This window comes from Pleurodeles waltl, chromosome 6 (assembly GCF_031143425.1).
Source record: "Pleurodeles waltl isolate 20211129_DDA chromosome 6, aPleWal1.hap1.20221129, whole genome shotgun sequence".
NCBI lineage: Eukaryota > Metazoa > Chordata > Amphibia > Caudata > Salamandridae > Pleurodeles > Pleurodeles waltl.
Window position 1 is genome coordinate 42,633,035 of NC_090445.1, and position 21,896 is coordinate 42,654,930.

The following is a 21,896-nucleotide window of genomic DNA, read 5'->3' on the forward strand; positions in this document are numbered from 1 at the left end:
TGAAAAGTGAGTGCAAAGTGCACTGAAGTTCCCCAAAAGACAAAGAAGTCGTGTTAGAGGAATAATGCAGGAAAGACACAAACCAACAATGCAACAACTGTGGATTTCCAATCTAGGGTACCTGTGGAACAAGGGGACCAAGTCCAAAAGTCACAAGCAAGTCGGAGATGGGCAGATGCCCAGGAAATGCCAGCTGTGGGTGCAAAGAAGCTTCTACTGGACAGAAGAAGCTGAGGTTTCTGCAGGAACGAAAAGGGCTAGAGACTTCCCCTTTGGTGGACGGATCCCTCTCGCCTTGGAGAGTCGTGCAGAAGTGTTTTCCCGCCGAAAGAACGCCAACAAGCCTTGCTAGCTGCAAATCATGCGGTTAGCGTTTTTGGACGCTGCTGTGGCCCAGGAGGGACCAGGAGGTCGCAAATTGGACCAGGAGAGAGAGGGGACGTCGAGCAAGACAAGGAGCCCTCTCAGCAGCAGGTAGCACCCGGAAAAGTGCCAGAAACAGGCACTACGAGGATGCGTGAAACGGTGCTCACCGAAGTTGCACAAAGGAGTCCCACGTCGCCGGAGACCAACTTAGAAAGTCGTGCAATGCAGGTTAGAGTGCCGTGGACCCAGGCTTGGCTGTGCACAAAGGATTTCCGCCGGAAGTGCACGGAAGTCGGAGTAGTTGCAAAAGACGCGGTTTCCAACAATGCAGTCTGGCGTGGGGAGGCAAGGACTTACCTCCACCAAACTTGGACTGAAGAGTCACTGGACTGTGGGAGTCACTTGGACAGAGTTGCTGGATTCAAGGGACCTCGCTCGTCGTGCTGAGAGGAGACCCAAGGGACCGGTAATGCAGCTTTTTGGTGCCTGCGGTAGCAGGGGGAAGATTCCGTCGACCCACGGGAGATTTCTTCGGAACTTCTAGTGCAGAGAGGAGGCAGACTACCCCCACAGCATGCACCACCAGGAAAACAGTCGAGAAGGCGGCAGGATCAGCGTTACAGAGTTGCAGTAGTCGTTTTAGCTACTATGTTGCAGTTTTGCAGGCTTCCAGCGCGGTCAGCAGTCGATTCCTTGGCAGAAGGTGAAGAGAGAGATGCAGAGGAACTCTGATGAGCTCTTGCATTCGTTATCTAAAGTTTCCCCAGAGACAGAGACCCTAAATAGCCAGAAAAGAAGGTTTGGCTACCTAGGAGAGAGGATAGGCTAGCAACACCTGGAGGAGCCTATCAGAAGGAGTCTCTGACGTCACCTGGTGGCACTGGCCACTCAGAGCAGTCCAGTGTGCTGGCAGCACCTCTGTTTCCAAGATGGCAGAGGTCTGGAGCACACTGGAGGAGCTCTGGACACCTCCCAGGGGAGGTGCAGGTCAGGGGAGTGGTCACTCCCCTTTCCTTTGTCCAGTTTCACGCCAGAGCAGGGCTAAGGGGTCCCTGAACCGGTGTAGACTGGCTTTGCCGGGTAAAGGTTAGACATATAGGTGACTTATAAGTTACTTAAGTGCAGTGTAAATTGGCTGTGAAATAACGTGGACGTTATTTCACTCAGGCTGCAGTGGCAGGCCTGTGTAAGAATTGTCAGAGCTCCCTATGGGTGGCAAAAGAAATGCTGCAGCCCATAGGGATCTCCTGGAACCCCAATACCCTGGGTACCTCAGTACCATATACTAGGGAATTATAAGGGTGTTCCAGTAAGCCAATGTAAATTGGTAAAATTGGTCACTAGCCTGTTAGTGACAATTTGAAAGAAATGAGATAGCATAACCACTGAGGTTCTGATTAGCAGAGCCTCAGTGAGACAGTTAGGCACCACACAGGGAACACACACATATAGGCCACAAACTTATGAGCACTGGGGTCCTGGCTAGCAGGGTCCCAGTGACACATAACAAACATACTGAAAACATAGGGTTTTCACTATGAGCACTGGGCCCTGGCTAGCAGAATCCCAGTGAGACAGTGAAAATACCCTGACATACACTCACAAACAGGCCAAAAGTGGGGGTAACAAGGCTAGAAAGAGGCTACTTTCTCACACGGGACATCTCAGTGCAGAGGTCTTTTGGACCATCGGGTTTACCATCACTGGAGGCGGTCACAGTGCAGAGGGTCCACAAAACAGCCGGCAGGTGTGGACTGGAGGGCCAATCGAGCCGAAGCAACAGGTGGGCTTGGGTCTCATGAGCCAGGGGGAACCTAGGGACACCAGTGGTACTCTTCTCCTCGGTGCGGTCATCTGGGTGCAAAGGTGGTTTGGACCGTCTGGCTTACTGTCACCGGAGGCGGTCGCAGTGAAGAGGGGTCTGCAGAATCAGGCTGCAGACGTCATTGGTAAGTCTACAGGGGCAATCTCGGGGTAGGCTTCGTCTCTGGAGGGTCTGGGGACCACGCTGACACTGGTGGCCCATTTCAGCTCAGGCTAGGCGGCTCAAATGCAGTGGTGATGTCCGGCATCAGGTTTTTGGCAGTCCCAGCCCTCACAGTTGTTTCTTGGGTGCCTGCAGATGCAGGGGAGCAGCTCCTGTCCTCCAAGGGAGTCCTTCTTGGCGATTTGAGAAGCACTTGCAGCTCTCACAGTTTCTTGGAGCCTGCAGCGGCAGGACAGGTCAGTTGCTCCTCGAGGGTCGGGTACTGCAAGCAGGCCATAGGGGTTGGTGCCAAGTCAGTCGTGCTCCTCAGTTCTCAGGTTCACCACGCTTCTTTCAACTTCTTCTTTTGTGTCAAGCAAAGATCTGAGTATCTAGTATCAGGGGGTCCTCTAAATTCTCAATTTAGGGGGGTTTTAAAGGGAGTGAAGCATAGTAGTCAACAGGCTACTTACCCTTTGGGTCACTACACCCCCCTAGATGACAACTTCATGTGGGGAGTGGGAATCATCCTGTCCAGAGTTCCTAAATTCTACAACATGCAAGATGGGGGAATTTCCTAAGTTGTGTCCACTTCAGGCTGGCCAATCTAGGGGTGTTCCCAGTCTGGAAGTTTGACATGCCTCCGGCCTGTCCAGGTGCCGGATGGGCCCTGGGGCAGGTTGGCATCTTCCTCTGAGGAAGTCCAGTTCTGCATATCAAAGGCGGTGTTTTTCTTTAAGTTACGGCCTTGGAATGCATGTCATCCTGTGGGGAGGAGTCCAGACAGGCATTTTTTTCTGACCTCTCAAGAGGTCAGATTCCCGTCTGTTGGCAGCAGGCTGGCCAGAACCGGTCAGTGAGCTCACAAGCAAATGGGTTGTTTTTCAGGGGTACCTCTAAGGTGCCCTCTAGGTGCATATATTAATAAATTCATCACTGGCATCAGTGAGGGTTTATTAATATGAGATATTTGATAGCAAACATTTCTAGGTTCAGAGAAGCCATCATGTAGCCGGGGAACTCGTATTGACCAGTGTCCAGCGCATGTATTCAAAATGGCCCGCCTGCACACTTACTATGTCTAAGAATCGACAAAGGCATAGAAGGTGCATATGCCCTCACTTGTAATATAATTCACCCTGCCTTAGGGCTGAAGGCCTGCTGTAGGGGTGACTATAATATAGATATTACGAGCAGTGGTTTAGGGAACACGGCACATGTTGTGTTTTCAATTGTGGGAGCACTTTGTCACGCAGCCTGCAATTGCAGTCTGCATAGGGCTGAAGGGCCTCATCACTTGAGGACCAAGTCACCACTTGACTCATTTTAGAGAAAGAACACTGGCTCTAGGGACCTCGTTAGCAGGAATCCAGTGCACTTCAGTCAAAATTGCATCTAGAAACCAGGCAAAAAGTGGGGGTTAGGGGGTACTGCAACTAGAACCCAGCTCCCTACAGTATCCTTTTTAGTATGTAATACCAATATGTGCATTTTGTGAGAGTTTCTCTTTATTAGCTAACGCCGATTTGCTCGCTTGTGGTCTAAAAAACATCTCTCTCCATTCTTTGTCTGTCAGGGTTCACCATAACTCTGCTTCACACTTTACTGCACCTATATTCCAGCTGTGAAATAACTAAGAAACCTATAAATCTCAGATAGGATGTCCTTATAGTCTGCCTCAGAGGGGAAACAAATTCTTCAAAGGAGGTTAACAGCTTGATTTCCAGTTCCCTAATGTAGGAAGTTGGCTCTGTATGCACTATTTCAAAGTAAGGAATAGTATGCACAGAGTCCAAGGGTTCCCCTTAGAGGTAAGATAGTGGCAAAAAGAGATAATACTAATTCTCTATTTTGTGGTAGTGTGGTCGAGCAGTAGGCTTATCAAAGGAGTAGTGTTAAGCATTTGTTGTACATACACACAGGCAATAAATGAGGAACACACACTCAGAGACAATTCCAGCCAATAGGTTTTTGTATAGAAAAATATATTTTCTTAGTTTATTTTAAGAACCACAGGTTCAAATTCTACATGTAATATCTCATTTGAAAGGTATTGCAGGTAAGTACTTTAGGAACTCTGAATAATCACAATAGCATATATACTTTTGGAATAAAACACATATAGCTATTTTAAAACTAGACACTTAGTCTAATTCTTAACAGTTCCTGGGGGAGGTAAGTTATTGTTAGTTCTTGCAGGTAAGTAAACCACCTACGGGGTTCAAGTTGGGGTCCAAGGTAGCCCACCGTTGGGGGTTCAGACCAACCCCAAAGTTACCACACCAGCAGCTCAGGGCCGGTCAGGTGCAGAGTTCAAAGTGGTGCCCAAAACGCATAGGCTTCAATGGAGAAGGGGGTGCCCCGGTTCCGGTCTGCCAGCAGGTAAGTACCCGTGTCTTCGGAGGGCAGACCAGGGGGGTTTTGTAGGGCACCGGGGGGGACACAAGTCCACACAAAAAGTACACCCTCAGCAGCGCGGGGGCGGCCGGGTGCAGTGTGTAAACAAGCGTCAGGTTTTCAATGGGAGACCAAGGGGTCTCTTCAGCGATGCAGGCAGGCAAGGGGGGGGGGGGGCTCCTCGGGGTAGCCACCACCTGGGCAAGGGAGAGGGCCTCCTGGGGGTCACTCCTGCACTGGAGTTCCGATCCTTCAGGTCCTGGGGGCTGCGGGTGCAGGGTCTTTTCCAGGCATCGGGATTTTGGATTCAGACAGTCGCGGTCAGGGGGAGCCTCGGGATTCCCTCTGCAGGCGTCGCTGTGGGGGTTCAGGGGGGACAACTTTGGTTACTCACAGTCTTGGAGTCGCCGGGGGGTCCTCCCTGTAGCGTTGTTTGTCCACCAGTCGAGGCGGGGTCGCCGGGTGCAGAGTTGCAAGTCTCACGCTTCTGGCGGGGATTGCAGGGGTCTTTAAAGTTGCTCCTTTGGAAACAAAGTTGCAGTCTTGGGTGAACAGGGCCGCTGTTCTCAGGAGTTTCTTGGTCCTTTTAGAGCAGGGCAGCCCTCTGAGGATTCAGAGGTGGAGTTGCCCGTCCCCTCTGGCCACGGCCCCACTTTTGGCGGCAAGGCCGGAGGAAAATAATGAGAATAACAAGGAGGAGTCACTGGCCAGTCAGGACAGCCCTTAAGGTGTCCTGAGCTGAAGTAACTCTAACTTTTAGAAATCCTCCATCTTGTAGATGGAGGATTCCCCCAATAGGGATAGGAATGTGACCCCCTCCCCTTGGGAGGAGGCACAAAGAGGGTGTACCCACCCTCAGGGCTAGTAGCCATTGGCTACTAACCCCCCAGACCTAAGCACGCCCTTAAATTTAGTATTTAAGGGCTCCCCTGAACCTAAGAATTTAGATTCCTGCAACTTACCAGAAGAAGAGGACTGCTGAGCTGAAAGACCCCTGCAGAAGAAGAAAAGAAGACACCAACTGCTTTGGCCCCAGTCCTACCAGCCTGTCTCCTGCCTTCTAAAGAAACATGCTCCAGCGACGCTTTCCCCAGGACCAGCGACCTCTGAATCCTCAGAGGACTGCCCTGCTTCAAAAGAAACAAGAAACAAGAAACTCCCGAGCGGCCCTGTTCAACAAAGACTGCAACTTTACCTTTTACCCTTTACTTTCAAAGTAAGGAATAGTATGCACAGAGTCCAAGGGTTCCCCTTAGAGGTAAGATAGTGGCAAAAAGAGATAATACTAATGCTCTATTTTGTGGTAGTGTGGTCAAGCAGTAGGCTTATCAAAGGAGTAGTGTTAAGCATTTGTTGTACATACACACAGGCAATAAATGAGGAACACACACTCAGAGACAATTCCAGGCCAATAGGTTTTTGTATAGAAAAATATCTTTTCTTAGTTTATTTTAAGAACCACAGGTTCAAATTCTACATGTAATATCTCATTTGAAAGGTATTGCAGGTAAGTACCTTAGGAACTTTGAATAATCACAATAGCATATATACTTTTGGAATAAAAAACATATAGCTATTTTAAAACTAGACAGTGCAATTTTCAACAGTTCCTGGGGGAGGTAAGTTATTGTTAGTTCTTGCAGGTAAGTAAACCACCTACGGGGTTCAAGTTGGGGTCCAAGGTAGCCCACCATTGGGGGTTCAGAGCAATCCCAAAGTTACCACACCAGCAGCTCAGGGCCGGTCAGGTGCAGAGTTCAAAATGGTGCCCAAAACGCATAGGCTTCAATGGAGAAGGGGGTGCCCCGGTTCCGGTCTGCCAGCAGGTAAGTACCCGCGTCTTCGGAGGGCAGACCAGGGGGGTTTTGTAGGACACCGGGGGGGACACAAGTCCACACAAAAAGTACACCCTCAGCAGCGCGGGGGCGGCAGGGTGCAGTGTGTAAACAAGCGTCAGGTTTTCAATAGTTTTCAATGGGAGACCAAGGGGTCTCTTCAGCGATGCAGGCAGGCAAGGGGGGGGCTCCTCGGGGTAGCCACCACCTGGGCAAGGGAGAGGGCCTCCTGGGGGTCACTCCTGCACTGGAGTTCCGATCCTTCAAGTCCTGGGGGCTGCGGGTGCAGGGTCTTTTCCAGGCGTCAGGATTTTGGATTCAGACAGTCGCGGTCAGGGGGAGCCTCGGGATTCCCTCTGCAGGCGTCGCTGTGGGGGCCAGGGGGGGACAACTTTGGTTACTCACAGTCTTGGAGTCGCCGGGGGGTCCTCCCTGTAGCGTTGTTTCTCCACCAGTCGAGTCGGGGTCGCCGGGTGCAGAGTTGCAAGTCTCACGCTTCTGGCAGGGATTGCAGGGGTCTTTAAAGTTGCTCCTTTGGAAACAAAGTTGCAGTCTTGGGTGAACAGGGCCGCTGTTCTCTGGAGTTTCTTGGTCCTTTTAGAGCAGGGCAGTCCTCTGAGGATTCAGAGGTCGCTGGTCCTGGGGAAAGCGTCACTGGAGCAGTTTTCTTCCGAAGGGGGGGGAAGACAGGCCGGTAGGGCTGGGGCCAAAGCAGTTGGTGTCTCCGTCTTCTCTGCAGGGTTTTTCAGCTCAGCAGTCCTCTTCTTCTTAGGTTGCAGCAATCTGAGTTCCTAGGTTCAGGGGAGCCCCTAAATACAGAATTTAGGGGTGTGTTTAGGTCAGGCAAGGCAGTAGCCAATGGCGACTAGCCCTGAGGGTGGCTACCCCCTCTTTGTGCCTCCTCCCAAGGGGAGGGGGTCACATTCCTATCCCTATTGGGGGGATCCTCCATCTGCAAGATGGAGGATTCCAAAAGTCAGAGTCACTTCAGCTCAGGTTGCCTTAGGGGCTGTCCTGACTGGTCAGTGACTCCTCCTTGTTTTTCTCATTATCTCCTCCGGCCTTGCCGCCAAAAGTGGGCCGTGGCCGGAGGGGGCGGGCAACTCCACTAGCTGGAATGCCCTGTGGTGCTGGAACAAAGGGGGTGAGCTTTTGAGGCTCACCGCCAGGTGTTACAGCTCCTGCCTGGGGAAGGTGATAGCATCTCCACCCAGTGCAGGCTTTGTTACTAGCCACAGAGTGACAAAGGCACTCTCCCCATGTGGCCAGCAACATGTCTTGAGTGTGGCAGGCTGCTAAAACCAGTCCGCCTACACAGGTAGTTGGTTAAGGTTTCAGGGGGCACCTCCAAGGTACCCTCTGGGGTGTATTTTACAATAAAATGTACACTGGCATCAGTGTGCATTTATTGTGCTGAGAAGTTTGATACCAAACTTCCCAGTTTTCAGTGTAGCCATTATGGTGCTGTGGAGTTCGTGTTTGACAGACTCCCAGACCATATACTCTTATGGCTACCCTGCACTTATAATGTCTAAGGTTTGGCTTAGACACTGTAGGGGCACAGTGCTCATGCACTGGTGCCCTCACCTATGGTATAGTACACCCTGCCTTAGGGCTGTAGGCCTGCTAGAGGGGTGACTTATCTATACTGCATAGGCAGTGAGAGGCTGGCATGGCACCCTGAGGGGAGTGCCATGTCGACTTACTCGTTTTGTCCTCACCAGCACACACAAGCTGGCAAGCAGTGTGTCTGTGCTGAGTGAGGGGTCCCCAGGGTGGCATAAGACATGCTGCAGCCCTTAGAGAACTTCCCTGGCATCAGGGCCCTTGGTACCAGGGGTACCAGTTACAAGGGACTTACCTGGATGCCAGGGTGTGCCAATTGTGGATACAAAAGTACAGGTTAGGGAAAGAACACTGGTGCTGGGGACTGGTTAGCAGGCCTCAGCACACTTTCAATTTAAAACATAGCATCAGCAAAGGCAAAAAGTCAGGGGGTAACCATGCCAAGGAGGCATTTCCTTACACCTAATATCTCTGTGGGAGACAGTGTCATAACTGCAGATACCTTAGTCCTTCAGTCTGTGGCTCCCCAAATATAAGTATTTTAAGGCCTTCGGTATCATGGAAACCCCCACTCTCTTGCATCCTGTCTCCTGCCACTCTGTGTATTGTCCCCGCTGCATAGATGTGAAGTAGGAATTACCTGCAAAAGTTTTAAGTGGAGATGGATAAGTTCAGAGGCCTTTACTGATTATCTCTAAGTCCCATGAAGATAGGGTGCCCCCTATAACAGGAGAGGAGTGTAGCCCCCAGGATCTGTGCTTTTTTTTAGGCAGCCATGCTGCTTCTCACGTTTAATCAACAGCAATTTGTCTGTAAAACACCAATACTTCTCACTTTCCATCCTGCCCCATTGACCATATACTGCAGTTGAACTGCATGATAGCAGTCCAATAAGTGGGGCATTCCAAGTCCTCCTTCCCCCACTTGTCAGAACATTGTCTGCATGACAAGTCTGGATTTCTTTCTTCCAAAAGCAAAGTTATTAATTGTTCAAGGACTTTCCTCAAAGTGCACCCTGAAGGCTGAAGAGAAAGGGTATGTGCAATTTTAAGAAATCTGGGTACAGACATCATTTGACAGCTGCAATTTTCCTAGCCAGGACAGACCTCCTATATGCTATATCTGAAGGTGCCACTTCAGGCAGCATACAAGTTCGTTGTAGTTTTCATGTGTTGTTTTCTGTAGTGAAGGAAATATTTTAGCCCCTAAATAAGTTATTTGCTTGTTTGCACTTTCTAATGGGAACCTCAACTGTATGAGGACTTTGTGGATCACAGAGTCAGAATCAGTGAATTCTGCAGTTTAATTTTGAAACCTAGGGCTAGGGCAAACCTCTCTAGCTCTTCCAAAAGAGGCAGCACCGAGGGGGTCTGGCCCATTAAGCAAGCAGCACAACATCTGCGTACAAGCAGATTTTGGGCTCCTATCTTCCTACCTACAGCCCCTTGATTTCTTCTAGAGCTCTCAATCTAATCACCAGAGGGCCCATGTATAAAGCAAATAGGAGTGGCGAGATGGGGCAACTCTGTCAAGTACTACTCTCAATTTGAAGCACATCTGAGACCTCACAATTGACAAACTCTAGCTAACGGATCCCTATATCCACTGCATATCCACGTATGGAAGGTGGGGGCAAATGCAAAAGCTTTCACATCCTTCATGAGGAATAGCCAATGTACTCTCTTGAAAATTTCAACATCGAGCAAAACTTCTAATCTTTTAGGACTGTCTAATGCGCTGGCTGCTAGTTCAAGCCCCATGACCCTTACATTATTCTGGAACACAGAGAGTTGGGACACAACTCAACTGTACAAAAATACACAGATCCATTGTGAGTGCACTGCACAGGTTACTTTCAACTTTTAAAATGCCATTGACTGGGGAGTGTCAGAAGCAGAGGTCAACTGTAATGCCAGCTTTGTCTTTGTGATGCGCCAACATAGCTCCTTTATGCAACTTCAAAGCATCATGCATACTTTCAAATACAATCTTAATAGACATAGGTATGAATGTACTATTTGTATGGATATATTAATTGTTAGGAAACAAAAAAGTGATCATCAAAATGCTTGACAACAACAGTTTCAATGGTCAAAACACAACCCTTCAATGAGGGAAGCAGACAATATTTACATCCAACTTGTACAGCAAGAATCTGGCCATCCCATGTGATTTAGCACTGCGACTTTGGTGTCACCCATATGACTGTCTAAACAGTTCAGATTTCTGCAGTTTTCCGGAGACTAGAGTGTGATGCTGCACACTCATGGCTGAAAGAGACGTTCCAGGCAAAAAATCCTATACTCAAATGATCTCATCAATATTTTAATCTTGCTGTTTGGTTGCTAAGTGGTCTTTCCTTGATACATCAGACGTTCCTTAGTATGAGACCTGCTTCTGCATGTACTATGGTCTTTTTCCATAACGTTTTGTGCACTGTGCATAGCAGTTTCAAGAAGACTTGAACAGGTTTCCACCAAGAACCAAAGGTGCTTTTTAGGTGGTATTTTTCATTCAACCAAGAGCTGATGTTGTTGCATGGGTTTGTGTATGTCCTAGTCTATCATTTAGCTTGAGATGTCCCATGCAAGCACAATATAGCTCAAATGAGACACCACTAACAATCTTGTTAGCTCCACTCCAAACTCTACTTTTATCAAGCATCTTCCAGTAAAATAAAATGTATTTTGTTTTTTATTAACATGTGGTATGATACTGGTGATGTTATATTTTAAGTGTCTTGTCAGTGGATGCATAAATAAGGAGGAATACATGTTTGCACTATAAGATGCCATTGTACAGTTTTCCATAAAGACGCAAGAAACATTTTAATCTATCAAATCTATGTGAAAATCATAGTTTGGTGGTCTGTTGTATTCTAGGGGTTGGGGGCACTGGGTTAGAGCTTCACAGGACACTTGGGGACAGCGGGCATTTTGCCACTGAAAGAAATTTACACAGAAGGATGTCTGAACTTCTAAAACTAAGTGATTCTTATGTTGCAAATGGGTTGGCTCATCTACCTTTTCAGACCTCCGTGCATTTAGTTATGTTATTTTCCCTTTTATTTTATTTACTTGTAAACAGACATATTTAAAACAGGTAAGAAAGTACTCACTTCACACATTCAGTGTAGCCCTCACGTGCAGCAATGTGTAATGGCGTGTCCCCGTGGAAATTGACAGCATGGATGTCACACATTGCGTTAAGAAGCTCTTCAGCAATTTCCGAGCTACCAGTGAAGGAGGCCCAGTGCAGGCAAATATTTTGCTCCTGTGAGTATACGGACAGGGTAGCATTAAAAAAAGAGTGGAAGAATAGAGTGGAAGGGTAAAAAAAAAAAAGAGAATGGGAGAAAGACCGAAAGAAAGGGCGTGTGGGAATGTGCAGGTTGAGGGAAGGAGAGACAAGGGTTTGGGAAAAATAATAGATGGGTTAAATAGGAATTTGAAGGGAGGGATATGGGAAGTGGCCGGGAAGGTACGATGAAAAGGGCAGCAAGAGCAAAAGGCGGACGAAATGGAGTAATGGGATCAAGGAGACAGTAAGAGTAGGAGTGGATGGGGACAGGTGGGAAGAGAAGGAAAAAAACACAGAGGGGGGGGTGCAAAGAATAGGAAGGAGGACATCAGCACAGCAGGGAGCGGACAAGATGATGTAAGATGGTAGGAAAGAGGAATGAAAAGGATACGTGGACGTGGGGCAGTGAGCCGGTAGAAAAAGTAGAAAGGAAGAGTGCGAATGGGAAGAAGGGTGAGGGACAGTGTAAAGGGGGAGGGAGAGAAGAGAGCAGGAGTAAGAGAAAGGAGCATAAGAAATGGAAGTGAAGAGGATGAGAGTCGAGTACAATACAAGATGGAAATTGGAAGTGGGTGAAGGAGAGAGTCAGGGAATTGAGGTGGGGACGAGAAGGACAAAGAAAGGTAAAGGGCAGAGGAAGAGGAGATGCGTGCAAGAGACATGGAAGGATAGCAAATTAGAGAGGGAGAGGAGAGTGATCATAGAAAGGCAACAGGTAAATGTAACAGGAGAGAGATGGGTACATAAACAATATCAAGTTAATAGACAAGCATTAAATTGAAGACATAAATACAAATAGATTATTATGGTATGCATACAGCATGATCACTGACAGAGGCTGACACCAGCTGTCCAGCATGCTAGTCACTTAAAGGGTAGCGAGTCGAGGGGGAAAGGTGTTGAGAACCTAACACAAAGGCGCTGGACTCACATTATCTTGCAATGTAACATCTGCACCCCTAACCAGCAGCAGCCGGATAACTTCAATGTGCTTGTGCTCTGCTGCCCAGATGATTGGAGTCCAACCTCCATTATCCTAAACAATGGAAGACAAGCAGATAGCGTAAAAAGCAAGACAGTGAGAAATGGGACAAAAGAGACAGGGAAATATAAGCAGAGAATCGGTTGACAGATATTAATGAGGCATAGGTGGGAAAGAAAAAACATTGCAATCGTTAGGAGCAAGTGAGGATGAAAGGGTCATATGGGACCCCAAGATGTGCAGACACATAATTAAAGTGAGCTTTTGTGAGTCCAGGAACCACAGAGGAAGAAGACATGCAAAACTATCCCGGCTCTAAACCAAGGACTACTCACAATGGATGCCACCAGCCACACTCAAAAGAAACCAGACATAAACACTGCCTAAAATGACTCTTAACTCCATACTTCAAACCCCAGACACATCCCAATGCCGACAACCCTCAATTGAACACAAAACTACTGACCATGCCAGGACAGATCCACTCCAAATCTGGGTCTACAGTTCAAACCCAACCCCCTGCCTACTACTGACACACATCCTGCACCAAATCCAAAGCTTACTATCAAGCCGCACTCCAAACTCAATGCCAGATACCCATACTAACACAAGAGTCGTTCCTGGGCAAATATAAACCCACCATCACACCTCTCTGATAACAATATCACACCTCATTCATAACAATATAAGCCTCATTCCATACGAAAGACTCCTCATTATGTACATACTCTTGAAACTCCCTGAAAGCTGACATCAGCCTCATTCACAACCCGAGACTCCTTACAGAGACAAACTATGGCCCCAGTCCATACCCATAAACTTGTTCTAATAAAAACATCACAATCTAAAAAAACAAATATGTGCAACGAAGTGCTGGACAGTTGCTCCACTGTAAACCCAAATCTCTTCCCAAACATGAACACTGTTTAAATCTTGCCATTCCAAGTGAAACACTGTCCACTGCACTCTGAAAGTGAGGATGCTAAGGTGAACAATGGCCCTACTCCACAACAAGGCTTCTTATAGAGACACACAACAAATCTAACCTAAAAGCAAAGTTTCTCTCAATATCAATAATAGTTCAACTCCAAACCCACTTACCCCTAATTGCAAACTTAGCAACACGTAAGGTTTTTACCCTCTTTACAGTGTTACGTTAATAGATATTTAATATAGCGCAGCGACTCACCCCCAAAGGGGCAGCTTGGTGGTGTAGCAGAGTCAGTTCGGAGCGGTAAGTCAGAACAGCCAAGTTTTAGGATGTTTTATTAAAACTTGTGAAGTTTGTGCATGAGCGAATGTATAAGGGGAGCCTATTCCAGTGATAAGGGACAAGGAAAAAGAAAAAAAAAAAAAAGAAGAAGATTAATTGCCATATTTTGACGTACGTCTGCGGCGGAGACATAGCAACAATTTGTTTTTAGATCGTATGTTTCTGTCATAACAGTAGTGGCCGAGTTTCTCCTGTAGGTATACTGGGCCTTTGCCAATCAAGGGCTTATAGGTCAGGCAAAGCAATTTGAACAGATATCTTTTCCTGATTGGGAGCCGATGAAGTGGTGTAAGTGAAGGAGGTGATGGCATGCCTGGCAGCAGTTTGTAAACTAGGCAGGCAGCAGTGTTCTGAACGTCCTGCATTTTGGAAAGCAAGGATTTATTGGATGCTAGTAATAGAGCATTTCCATAGTCCAAGCGACTAATTAATAATGCCTGAGTAAGAGTGGAAGCCACTGAAATACTCAAGTACCACAAGTAGCTATAACCTGATCCTTCATGGATAGGTTTTAGTCAAGAAGGACACCTAGATTTCTCATCATTCTACTAGGAGAAGGTGCAGGGCCTACTCAGAGGACCACCATTCCTCCGACAAGCTTAGCTGAGCTTTTCCAAACAGAAGGATCTCTGTTTTGTCCTCATTTAGCTGAAGACAGTTGCGGGTCGGCCATGTACCAATTTTACTCATGCAGACAATTAATCTACGTTTGACATTTTCTGTCATGTCCCAAGGAGATGACTAGTTGGGTGTTGTCAGCAAATGAAAGTATGTCAAAACCACAGGACGTAACTATGTGGGCAAGGGGCACACATAGATGTTAAGAAGAATGGGCTCAAGAAAGAGCCTTAGGGGACCCCCTTGCCCAGAGAAAGAATCTTTGAAAGGTGCTGAAAGAAACCATTTAGGTCCTTTTGTTAAAATAAAAAAATAAATCCAAAATTAAATAAAAATATTTGAGCCAGTCCAGAGCTGTTCCCTGAATGCCTAGCTCGTAGAGACGTTCAATCAAGATGGAGTGTGAGACGGTATCAAATGCCGCTGACAGGTCAAGAAGGACCAACATGCTGGGGATCTGACATCTAGAGATAGTCTAATTTAATAAAATCAACTACTACCAGTAAGGCTGTTTCAGCACTATGGAAGGCTCTAATGCCAGATTGTGAAGGATTCAAAAGATGATGGTCCTCCAAGTAATTAGAAAGTTGTTTAGTTACATATGACTTCAGAACTTTGATCAGCAAAGGGAGACAAGAGATGGTGCAATAGTTGGCTGGCTCATTTGGGTCTTCGTTCAGCTTTTTTAAGATGGGCATAACCTGTGCAGATTTCCACACCGGAGGTACTGCAGCTAGAGTTAACAATAGGTTACATAGTAATGTAACAGTGAGCGTGAGAAGAGTGCTGGGCATAAACATTTCTTCAGAGTCTTCCCTGGACACAAGGTGCTTGCTATACTGCAAGCATTAGTGTCACTGCACTGTTCATATTACCCAGGTTCCAAACCTAAGCCTATTCCAAAAGTGTAGGTACAATCTACATTCCAAACTACAGATTCTTCTCTATGTGGAAACCTGCACCATGCAAAGCCGGAACTCAAACAAAATGTCTGAGACTCACTTCACTGAAAACATAAGTCTCCTCCAGAGCCCAAGAACAAACCCACCTGGGCACTGAATACCTCCCCATTCAAACTTGATGTGCCGCCTGACGCCAACCTCAGCAACATTCAAAATGTGAACCTCATTTCAATCCCTACGCTACTTCAAAATCAAAACTCTACCCAAAGTAGACAAGCCTCCTTATGAGCCCATGACACAGCCTTTGACCCACTCTACATTTAAGACTCTTACTAATAACAAATCAACATTTCACCTGTTGTGGGAGAGGGCGGTGGGTGGCTTGAGAGGGAATGAGATGGAGAAAACTCACCTGAGCATTAACGTCCACCTGCCCTGTGGACAGCAAATATTTCAGCATTTCTAGATTCCCACTCTTGGCAGCATGGTGTAGACAAGTAGACCCATCTTCTTCCTAACAGTAAGAAGGTTGAGATAGAAGCATTTGCGACTGGTTCGACAGAAAATGGACACCACTGCGTATGTGCAAAGTCATTGTGGAAGAAGGATTGATGAAACAGAAGCAACAGCAAGCAATGCTCCATCATTATAGCACATAATTCAGTTGAATCTCATCAGTGCCCAAAAATGAGCAATGCCATCCATGGAATGTTGATCACACAGTGGACAAAAGGCCCTTATCTGAGAGTGCCCCATCATCAACAATAGAAATACAACAAAACCATAGCAAGTTTAACTTCAGCTGCTTCTTATTTTGCTATGTTTTACTTACAACTATTTAGCTGCAAGTCCCTATCAACTCAACAAGAAATGTAGTAACTGTTAGCAAAAACAGCACAAAAGAGCAAGGCTGAGCAGAGGTCAGTCATGGATGCTTTGAGGATAAGGCTCAAGAACATGAACAGGACCATATTCTGAGTAGAGAGGAAGCCTGCTTTGTTAAAAAGGGAGGTTAGGTTAGATCAGGGCAAATTGAACAGGCATGGCATAGTTGAGGTTTTTACATAGCTGACTCCTTAAACCACTGCACAGCTGAAGGCTTCCTGGTGTGAAAGGAAATTACATCAACTGGATAAATAGGTGGCTCAGTTACAGTATATGAACTAAATCTATTGCTAGATTCAAACTATACAAATCCTATCACATAAGTTTAATTTTTCAGCTTTACATACATCATTTGTACATAGTCCTCCACCTTCACTTTAGTAAAATCAGAACGTAATAATTTCAGCATAGGAAAATGTACTCATCTGTGCACCGGAGTGGATTTGTTGAATTTACATTAGATCTGTACAATACATGGGTTCAAAGAAAACGCAAAACTGGAAAAACAAATCAAAGCAGGTTATTCATTTTAGGTCCATTAAAACTGATCACCTGAAGGGAGGCACCTTAGCATTTCTGGTTTTCTGTGAGATGAGGTTGTGGAAGGCTCTCAGAAAGTACATTAGGTGGCCCTTCAGCAAGATGGAAAACCAAACCAGGGAGCTGCATGTAATGTGCTCAGACCAGCCTCTGTGGTCACACACTCTTTCAGGGTTGATAATTTCCTCAGCTGCTTACTGACCAGATGCTCTCAAATCATTTTCTTCAAAGTGAAAAATAGGGTGACTATTAAGTCTATGCTTGGTAAACCTTTGTTAGTGAAAGCTTGTAGGAACCCTGCATGCTCAGTCTCAGGGGCTATTATTCTTTTCGGGGGAGATAGAATACAGTCAGTTTGCCTCTTATGTTTTTTAACAAGACCATTCCTTCTGTGGCTCTAGTTTTTCCAGAGACGACACAGACATAGAACCACTACTGATCTGGTACCCTCATTCAAGTCTGAGAAGCCTGTGTGAAACCCTGAAGTTGGGCTCAGTGAAGAGAAGGGAAGGCAACCTGCCTGCATGAAAAGCTGGACTGCACTGCCAGGAGGGTTCCACTTTATCCATAAGGCAACCTGCACATGGCCCACTTGCCTGGCAGAGATGTGGAGAATTTCTCTGAAGGATGCAGGTCACCCAGAAGGAAGGAGGAAGAAAAAGATGGCACTCCTGTGAAGCAAAAATATTGTCCCCTCTTAGCTGCAGCTGAGAACTTGCATCGTCCCTGACCAATCATGTGTGACTTACATGCCTGTATCCCTTATTCAGCCCTAGGTAGACCAGGGACTAGCCTGCCTTCACAACCATAGCTCTGTTTACGTGCCCGACTGTACTAGCCGCAATATCTCCAGAACTTACGCCTAAAAAACCCAGATCAATCTTTTTTGGACCAATGACTCTTGTGAGTGCCCAAGATTCTATTGATGCCCTCACAACCCAAGCAGCTTCACTGCCATAGGTGGATTCTGAGACACAGACTATGAGTATCGTTTTTGAAGTAATTAAATAGTAGCCACCACAACTGCATAGGGCAGAAGCAACCCCATCATGCGCTGCTTTCATGAGATCTAGTCTCTGATCTTAGTTGGGGATCACAGATCACCCACCCCGGGTATTGTTGCAAAGACAATATTTCGGGCACTTAAGTGATGGGAGTATTCGCAGGATATGCCTTTGCTAAGGGATTGCTGTCAGCCAAAGACTTCACAGTAGCCAGTGTTTCATCACCCAACCATGTTTGAGAATGAGTAATCGCAGAAACAGAAGCAGTGGCTACAGCTGATTTGGCTGTCTCATCGGCCAAAGTGTTTCCTACAATGTGTACTCCAACATGTTGGTGACCCAATGCATGGACTACATGGGCCTTTGGTAGCTTGTCTTCAAGATCTGCTACCCCACCCCACAAAAAGTTGTCTTTTATTAAAAGACTTGACACAGTTATATGAATTACATACAATCAATGTAGAAAGTTTAGGCTCTGTGTGATCCAGTGCCAAGATTAGAGGCTTAAGCTCTGCAAGTTGTGCAGTGCAGTCCCCTAGGGTCTGTGTGTAGGTATTCTAAGGAAGGAATGGACCATCCCTCTTTACCCTGCTCACAGCTGCGAAAGCGTGGAGTACTGGTGTGTTTAGTACCTACTGCTGGTTTGGCTGAACCATCAGTGTAAATGATGATCCAGTACTTTGAAGAAGCAAATTATTTGTAGGCATTGAGTATTCAAGTTCATATTTGAGGAATTGGTCATCAGTGGCCATCAGCGACATTGCCCATTGGACCCAAAGTGGATGTAATGCTTTTGCGTTCTGAACGCCCGCCTTGGTAACAGCTTCTAGGGCTGGTATTGGGGTAACAACAATAATGCGTTTGCCCAAGGGCAGAGGTCTCTTTTTTTATGAAAACCATATGAACAGCAGTCAGACCTTTTCAGTGGGAGCAAATCGTTGTTCAGTGTTTGACTAGAAGTGTCATTTGTACGCTATGGGTAAGGTGTCACCTTCATTGAATGTTACATAGGTGACCCCGATGACAACAGTAATTACTCTGTCGAGCAAGTTTGCTTTGCTGCACATGTAAGTGTTTAGCTTCAAGCATGTCCTGTTGCAATGCTCTAAGAATGTGTGTGTGTGTTTAGGTTTCCAATGTTTGCCTGAAAAATCTGGACGTATTATGTTATAAAGTGGTTTTATGCGTTGTGAATAATCTGCCAAAAGTACTGCCAAAATTGAAAAAGCCAAGCAATGACTGTAGCTTTGTTATGCTATTAGGAGGCTGTAACTGTGCACACGTTCCTAGAAAGTGGGGTGCCAGACTCTTTTCTTCATCTGATAACTTGTATCCCAAAAAAAGGACACAGAGAAAAGCAATTTTTGTTTTCTTCGAATTAAATTTGTAGCCTAATTCGACAAATCCCACAACAATGCGCATTTTAGGTGTACAATGCCTTGGGGTCAATAGCATGTAGTATTGATGTTACATGGGCAGAGAACAATCCTGGACTGTTTTTATATACCTGTGTGGGTCAGCAAAATTTTCTTTGAGAGCCAAGCGCATTGAAAGCACTCAAATCCCGACTTTCAGGCGCTAGATTTTGGCAGGAAAAAAACATTGGAAGGTACGAGTATGACTGGTGTCTGTAATCTAAGGCTATTCTGTATGAATGGTCTGGCATAGCTACAGGAAACAAAGGGTTATTCATTGGAGCTGCGCATTGTTCAATTATTCCCTGGAACTAGTGTTGTGGGAGTATTTCCAATTTTGAATCAAGGGTATGCCACAGGTCACATGGGTCAGTTTAGAGAGACAGTTCCCAAATTTAACACTTTAATGCAGGTCCGCAAAACAGGATTAAAACCATTTTAGAACCAAGACATTTATTACAAGACTTTTTTTTTAGGGTTTTGAGAGTATTTTATGGTAGCAGCATCACGGAAAAAAGAAGGGACATACATTGTAATCTAAACTTTTTTATCACCTATTAAATCTACCAATTATGTTTTGAGGACGTGCCCTGTACAGAATTCTGATTGGAAGTTGTCAGTAGGGATGTTTTCTTTCAGATAGTTCTTGAGCTGAGATGCAATCCCTGACCTCTATCATTTTCATAAGAAATTATAAACCTGCAATGGGGTGTAAAATCTAAAATCAGTTTAGTCCAGCAGATGTTTTTATGTAGTTGGAAAAAGAGAAAGTAAAGAAGGGGAAGTTGGTAAAAAATTAATGAATGAGAGAGAGAGAGAGAGGGAGGCAGAACTGAAGAACGACTGGATGGCAGGCTATTGTCATTTAAATTCTTTCGATTAAAGTTTGAAAACCTCTGTACGTGAAATTTTCGTTTCCACCATGTTAGACCTGACAACCTTAGGGTGGTCATCCCCCAAATTTTTGCCTGCCTCCCTCCACTTTTCTGATACTGCATTTGCTAATTTTAGGACTCTGTGCACTTTACCACTGCCAACCAGTGCTAAAGTACATATGCTTTCTCCCTTAAACATGGTAACATTGGTTCATCCCCAACTGGCATATTTGATTCCCTAGTAAAGTGCACTACATGTGCCCAGGGCCTGTACACTAAATGCTGTTAATGGGCCCGCAGCACTGATTGTGCCACCCACATAAGCAGTCCCTCAACCATGTCTCAGGCTTCCATTGCAAGGCCTGTGTGTGCAGTTTCACTGCCACTTTGACTTGGCATTTAAAAGTACTTGCCAAGCATTAATCTCCCCTTTTTCTACATATAGGTCACCCCAAAGGAAGGCCATAGGTAACGCAAAGGGCAGGGTGCTATGTAGGTAAAAGGCAGGACATGTTCATGTGTGTTTTATATGCCCTGGTAGTGAAAAGCTAAATTTGTTTTCCACTACTGTGAGGCCTGCTCCATTCACAGACTAGAACTAGGACTGCCCACATCTACTTTTTGAGTGGTAGATTCTGATCTGAAAGGGGTAACCAGGTCTTATCTAGTATGGCCAGAATGGTAATAGAAAATCCTGCTTATTGATGAGGTTTGATTTTATATGACTATTTTAGAAATGCCACTTTTAGAAAGTGAGCATTTCTACGCACTTAAAACCATCTGTGCCTTACAGCTTGTCTCCAATCAATGCCTGGTCTGTGCTGGTTGATAGCTCCCTTGTGCATTGCACCCAAACAACCACAAACACAGGACACTCAGTCACATCTGCAATCATCTGCATACTGAATGGGTCTTCCTGGGCTGGAAGGGCGAAGGGCCTCCCACTTACATTTCAAAGGCCAGTGGCCTCCCCTCACACAAAGGACTGATAATCCCCCCAAAGGGACCCTGGCAGACAGGGCTGGGCTGAAAGGGGAATTTGTGCACTTTAAAACCACTCTTTGAAGTTTCCTTTGTTGTTATTCAGATAAATATTATCATTTTTCTAAACCTGTGTGGTGTATTTTTGTTGTGCTTTCACTGTGTTACTGAATGATTTATTGCACAAACACTTTATACATGGCCTTCTAAGTTAAGCCTGCCTGCTCAGTGTAAAGCTAACAGTGGATGGGTTTAGATTGTGTTGTGACTTACCCTGACTAGGACTGTGGTTCCTACTTAGACAAAGGGTGTATACCTCTGCCAACTAGAGACCCCATTTCTAACACACCAGTATTCTTTTATTTTTTTTAACAGAGGACAAGTAGGATGGCTTTTGCTGGTAAATGCCTTCGAACGTGAATAGGAAAGTTTACATTTAATTACAGCTTCTATAGGTAGTGGATGCATTTCACAAAGGATCAGCGAGATTTGGTGAAATTTGTTTGCATTAGGGACATGTCTTGTAGCTGTGGCCATTAATGCTTTAAGCGGAGCCAAGAAGGACTTCCATGTACCTATTAGTGTCCAACTGCGATTGCTTGAAAGAAGGGCCTGGCTCATCATGTGAAAGTCCTTAGGTGAAAGCCGAGGTTTTATCTATTTAATTTCCAAGCAGAGTAGAGGTATCCTCGAGGACCATTTTTGGGGTAAGTCATCAGTGTGAAGCCCAGAGAGCCAGGAGTGCTCATATCCGGAATTATTTTAGCAATAACGCAGGATGAATTTCATTTTCTTCATGTTTAATAGAAGAACAATGTTTGATATTCAATTATGGAGCTTAGGCAGTTTCCCAGAACATAGATGTCAGCAAAGAAATGTGAATTTTGATGTCATCTGACTACTGGTGGACTGCCACACAAGAGGTTCTCATTAAAACTCTGAACAGATCCAACTATAACTTGAAGTCAGAGGCTGGACAGATCCTTGTAAG

At 45.8% G+C, this 21,896-nt stretch overlaps 1 protein-coding gene across 5 annotated transcripts in view; it reads right to left on the reverse strand.

Moving 5' to 3' along the window:
• EHMT2 (euchromatic histone lysine methyltransferase 2) overlaps positions 1-21,896 on the reverse strand; it is a 220,706-nt gene that overhangs the window by 101,715 nt on the left and 97,095 nt on the right. For all 5 annotated transcript variants that reach the window (XM_069237196.1, XM_069237195.1, XM_069237194.1 and 2 more), the window contains 3 exons: positions 15,618-15,719; positions 12,362-12,466; positions 11,249-11,403 (listed from right to left, as the gene is read on the reverse strand). In XM_069237196.1, coding sequence (XP_069093297.1) covers positions 11,249-11,403; positions 12,362-12,466; positions 15,618-15,719 — 362 coding nt within the window. The remainder of the gene's footprint in view (positions 1-11,248; positions 11,404-12,361; positions 12,467-15,617; positions 15,720-21,896) is intronic.